The 6,000-nt window shown below is 46.7% G+C and overlaps 1 protein-coding gene across 1 annotated transcript in view; it reads right to left on the bottom strand.

Moving 5' to 3' along the window:
• Positions 1 to 1,552: 1,552 nt before the first annotated feature.
• Positions 1,553 to 6,000, bottom strand: part of CDK15 (cyclin dependent kinase 15) — a 51,122-nt gene continuing 46,674 nt past the window's right edge. Inside the window, exon 13 of the mRNA XM_038421681.2 lies at positions 1,553 to 1,684. Within this exon, the coding sequence (XP_038277609.1) occupies positions 1,575 to 1,684 (110 nt within the window). The 3' untranslated portion in view covers positions 1,553 to 1,574. The remainder of the gene's footprint in view (positions 1,685 to 6,000) is intronic.

Below are 6,000 nucleotides of genomic sequence, written 5' to 3'. Positions count from 1 at the left end.
ACAATGGCTGCTCCATGGAGCAAATGATCCCCTGCTTGGAGCAATGCTGAGCTACTGGCGCTGATCAGTGTTTGGGGAGAGGAGGTTGTGCAGGGACCCAGGATGCCCCACGATCACCTCCCACCCCTTCCCACAAGAGCTATCCTCATAACGGAGAGAGCTGCACTGTGGGATAGCTGCCCTCAGCGCGCGACTCTCATCGGGGATGGAAGTGCTGCAAATGTGAACACGATCTGACTCCTCTGGAAGTAAGTGAGAACACAAACCAGTGCTTTTCTTTTACCGGTTCCCTAGCACCGGTGAAACTGACAGCGCAAAAACTCTGCAAGTGTAGACATAGCCTTAGATAATGAAGATGTGAGTGGTAGTGGGGAGTATACCTGGGTGTAAGAAATATGCCCACTTTTTGGCATTTTTAACCCTAAAAGGAAAAGACCTACACAATAAATTCCGGCCTTGAGATCTGTGGAGAACTAGAATAGATTAATATGACAAACAGCACCTCTGGAGCTGAGAAGCCATCCATCAGTGGTTCCTAGGCTCAGATAATCTAATGTAGGGTATACACACCCCTGAAGGAATGTATATAGTGCAAACTCTAAGCATGACAGGGAACATTTGTTAGGCTCATTCTGTTCAGATGAGTAGAGCGCCTGTACCTTTCCCCAGTTACTTCAACAGTAGTCTCTTTGTATGACTAAAAAATGTTTGGGAAACGAATACCAGTAAGCAAGTTTGAAGAAATTAACTGCTGATCATGCTCGGAAGCTAATTGCAAAACTTGATTAACTCACCATTGGCAAATGCAGACCAAGCAAAGAAAAACGTTAAGCAGTCCTGTAATTACGAATGAAATGAAATTTAAAAATATTTGGGGGAGGGGCCACTGGTCTAAGAGTTAGGGGAGCTGGTGTGGCAAACATATTGCTATTAAAAACAGAGATGGGGAAGTTTCCATGGGAGCCAATGCTGCTAATACTATGAGCTATAACGCCTGCCGAATCTGCTCCCCGCCCCTACACCCTTCAGATGGTGGGTAGGGGAGTGGGCCCATGGGTTAGTGGCAGACAGGTCTGCTCTCTGTCTGGCTATTCTGAGAGCTGTAGGATATCTTTGTGGATGTTTTGTGGAATGCATCCGATGAAGTGAGCTGTAGCTCACGAAAGCTTATGCTCTAATAAATTTGTTAGTCTCTAAGGTGCCACAAGTACTCCTTTTCTTTTTGCGAATACAGACTAACACGGCTGCTACTCTGAAATTTGTGGATGTTGGTGCAGCTGTGTTTGGAGGCTACAGGCCTGCAATCCCCCTTTCCTCCACCTGGGTGGAAGCTAAGGAATAAGAACTTTTTAAAATTTCCTGCTTAACTTTTCCTCAGCCATGGGTTTTGCCATGGGACCAGCGATTGTAACCCTTTTCTGTCCCGCTCTCCCCACCTTAGGGCCTTACCAGCCCACATGGGGACTCGATATGGGCTCTCATTTGGTGAGGATGTTGGCAGGAGCTTCTATAGTGAAAAACAAACACTGTTCTTTTAGTTCCTCACCTAAAAGGCTGTTGAACATTCTTGTTTTTCACCAAAACTTGCTTGAACTGGCTTGACGATGACCCTTTTGGTAAGGAGCAAATAGGTCACAGGTTTCTGGCTGCAGCCTCACTCCCGGAACTGTAAACAGTGACTGTGCTGTGGAGAAACCAAGTTTGAGAAAGAGACTGAAAAGGATGTTTTCCTCACCATACCTGCTCTATATCGTCTGCATTCTCACTGCGCCTGCAAATATCTTTGCTTCTTAACCTAAAATTGTGGGTGGGAGTAGCAATGGCCGCAGAGACACCAGAGAAGCTCTGATCTGCCTAATGTTTCCCAAAGCCACTGTTCAGAGAAATTTTGTTTCGTATACATGGGACATTCACCCAGGCAAATCCTTCCACTTGAATTATTGTTAGTGCAGATAAACTGTTTATCTGAATCACAGTTGTCCCCAACTCCTGGTGTTAAAAATATGGCATTTAATTCAGGAGCAGGCACTTTAGAAAACAAAGTATAGTATGCTGTAAAACAGATTAGCTGTGGACTTGATCCTGCAAACCCTTCAGTGCATGAGCAATCTCATTACTGATCAGATGAATGAAATTATTTGTGTGCTTATGTCTTAGCAGGATCAGGCCCCCCCTTAGTTAACTAAAATCCACTGAAACTTTGTTTAGCCAGTGAAAAGAGGGAACCTTTTTAACTGCAGAACTGCTGAAATTCCCTTGTTCAAGTTTCAGTTGAAGCAAACCTGTAATCACTTTCCTTGGTTTCCAGTACCTCCATTTGTAAAGTGTGAGGAAGGGGGAATCTTACATTACTACTTTGCTAATACTGGGAGTTCATATCACCTGACATAAATTAGTTTGGAAACTTCTTTCTCACAGCTCACTTTCTTATGCATTTTTGGAGAGGGAAGGAGAGAATGCAGGTATGTTTCTTAAACTCGGGATCCCTAAAAATCTCATCTCTGTTTTTGTTTGTTTGCTCCTTTTTTTTTAAAGCAAACAAACAATAGGAAAACATTATTTGGCAGAACAGTGGTGGGAATGCAACCCGCTAATCAAAAGGATTCAAATCGATCTGTGCACTGCCAAGCTCTCTCCTTCCCACCCAGTGGAGGGAGAAAAGAAAGAAAAAGAAAGGAGAGAGAGAGCAAAGGCATTGAGCTTCTCTCCTTCAGCAATCTCACAAATGCAAAACCTTCCACTCCAGTGACTCCTCATTAACTTACCGAATCTGACAGTCTAATTATCACGGCTGCTTCGCGCTTAGAATAAATAAATACTAAAGTGGGTGTTTAAAGAAATTGAGAAGGGAAATTCAGTCATCTAGACTGTCAATAGAGAGAGTTTATTTTAAATTTTTATATTCCTATGTATTTATATCATTTTGGGAAAGATAATGAGATAGTTGTCTTTCAGACTAATTGAGTTCCTAGGCTCATGGCTGCTGGCTGTCACTGTCTCAAACTTAGCTTTAACTTTTGTGCCTTAGAAATCTGATCACTGCATCTCCATTTATGCTTCTCTGCTGATAACCTGATGAAGGCAGAAGTGCGGTTAAGATTGGAAAGTGACTAAATGGTATTGCTGGTCTCAGCACCTTTCACAGCAAACAAGACAGCTAAATCTTTTTAGATTTGCCTGTAATGATCTTACAGGAAAAGTGCAACTTAAAGAAACCTCTGATACAATTTTGTAGACAAAATAAGCCAGACTCTTACTGTGTGGTGTCTGTAATATTCAAGGGTATTAACAGCACCCATCAGTCATGGATGTTCTGCTGCCTGAACATTTACTTATTAAACATAGGCCCACTATAGAGTTACTTTGGATTTACACTAGTGTGACTGAGAGCAGCATTTACCTTATTGTCTGTTGTACTTAGTTTGCCAGAGTGCATATGGGCCAAACTTTGAGGTTTATACTCAAGGCTAGTTGTACTTTTTCAGGAGCATGAATGGGGGAATAGGCACAGGGAACCGTCCTTCCCTCCCATCACCCAGCCCTACTCCCCTGTGCTCCTGTACAGGGGCCAGGCACAGTCCTACTTCTTGCGCTCAGGCAGCGTGAGGTCAGCTGCAGGCACTTTCAAAGGGTTTAGCAGAGGCTATATTTTCAGAGGCCTGTGCCTCAGGTACTCGGCCTCCAGGAGCTCCTGCTCTAGGGTGATGCACCTTTGCATTGCCTGCTAACAACAGCTGTGGTATAAAGGCACTCAGTCTTTACACACGCAAAACTCCCATACAAGTCAGTCTCTCTGAAAATCAGACCACTTGAGGCTGATGGGAATTTTGCCTGAGTAAGGAATGAGAAAAGATTTGGAAAATTGTCCAGAAATAACCCTATAACGGGTTGGCAAACTATGACCCGCGGGCCAGATCCGGCTTGCATGCTGTTTTAAGACGGCCCATGAGCTCCCGCTGGGGAGCGGGGTCTGGGGTTTGCCCAGCTTCTCTGCTCCAGCCGGGGCGCTGGGTTGGGGGCCACACCACGCGGCTCGGCTTGGCCCCAGCTGGGGCGCTGGGTTGGGGGCTGCTCCAGCCAGGGCGCTGGGTTGCAGCCCACACCACGCAGCTTAGGCCGCTCCGGCTGGGGCGCTGGGTCCGGAGCCACTCCACACGGCATGGCCCTGCTTCAGCTCCTATGTGCTCCAATGGCCCTCTCCGGTGCTCCAATGGGAACTGCAGGGGCAGTGCTTGCAGATAGGGCAGCATGGGATAGGTGCTTGCAGATAGGGCAGCATCCTCTGCATAGGAGCTGGAGAAGGGACATACCACTGCTTCCAGGAGCTGCTTGAGGTAAGCGCTGCCCTGATCCTGCGCCCTTGAGCCTCTCACCATGCCCCAACCCCTGCCCCAGCCCTGATTCCCCTCTCACTCTCCAAACCCCTTGATCCCAGCCCAGAGCACCCTCCTGCACCCCAAACCTCTCAGCCCCAACCCAAGCCCACACCCCCAGCGGGAACCTGCACCCCGCCTCAATCTTGATCCCCCTCCCGCCCTCCAAACCCCTCAGTCCCAACTCAGAGCACCCTCCTATACCCTAAACTCCTCATCCCCAGCCCCGCCCCAGAGCCCTCACTGCCCAACCCCCGCACCCTAACCCCAATTTTGTGAGCATTCGTGGCCTGCCATACAATTTCTATTCCCTGATGTGGTCCTCAGGCCAAAAAGTTTGCCCACCCCTGCCCTATAGAAAGGATTGCTTTGATTCATGGGCCAGCATAAATTAAGGTGGTTGTTTATCACCAAAGGCAGAACTTTGAGTCACTCCCATATAAGATATATTAAAACTGGATTTATACATTTAAAATGCCCTTAAAACTTCCAATGCATCTAAAATTGATTTTCAACATGAGATGTCTAACAGTGAGTCCTGAGGATGTCTCCATCCCAATGGCAGAACTCAGTGGTGGATCAGGCACGTGGTCGGACACTGATGTGAGTACATAAACTTTTCAACTGTGACTGAGAATCTAATCAAAGCAGCTGACTCAGTCAAGAGATTATTTCACAGACAGAAGCCTCCTGCAGGCTGCCTATTGTTTACACTATGCTGCACTGAAATTTCTCACGGGTGCAGCTGGGCCAGTGGTAGCAGCAGTGGAAGCTCTAGTGTAGGCAGTAACAAGGTAGTGCTGTTTTAAGCACTGTGTTCTGAGCAGAGTTACATGATACAGCAGCTAAAAGGCATGTGCCCTGTTGACACCAGCACCCCCACACACTGGAACTGAAGTGGTGGTAGCAACAATGGGGAATTTTAGGCCAATCAGGCGGAGCAGACACACCATGTGTGCCTGAAAGTGGCTGGGAAGCACTCTTGCATGTCTTGAAATCTCTCATCACCAGTTCACAAAGGGTGAAATTTCCCTGCTAGCAAAGGTCCAGCATCAGGCCTGTGCACCACTTAAATCTTACTTAGCCCCTCAAAATAGGACTTGAATGAGACTTAATGGTCTGTAGACCTTGGGCTGATCCTCTGCACAGGACTGAATGTCACCCACATTGTGAGAAAGGCTTCTGTTGAGCCAGGCCTTTAGTCCAATGGGAACTTGAAGACACATCAAGCTCAGACCTCTGTGCTTTCTCAATCGCTACTAATCAAGCATCACAGTCTTGGACGCTTGGGTGAAGCTGCTCTCTAGTTAAGTTCTTCCTACAGGACTATATTGGTGCCATCCACAAAATGTCATGGCTTGCTGCATTCCCATCCCAAAGGACAAAGCTCTAAAGCCTTTGAAGGCAAATGAAATGTAAAAATAAACTAAATTTGCGGTTATGGCAAATATTACTCTGCCTTAATTCTGATAGCACACAACCTTGGGGGCTACCTTACCGTAAGGCCATTGGAAGTGGGGTATTAGAACGAAAGGAAGAGGGAGCTCTGTTTTGCCACATAAATGGTTCAGTTGACGTGCTGGTGTTCAGGCAGTAAACCTTGAGCCGTACCAGACAGCAGAATACA

This window comes from Dermochelys coriacea, chromosome 11 (genome assembly GCF_009764565.3).
Source record: "Dermochelys coriacea isolate rDerCor1 chromosome 11, rDerCor1.pri.v4, whole genome shotgun sequence".
NCBI classification, from domain to species: Eukaryota; Metazoa; Chordata; order Testudines; family Dermochelyidae; genus Dermochelys; species Dermochelys coriacea.
This window is presented reverse-complemented; position numbering and strand designations above follow the sequence as displayed.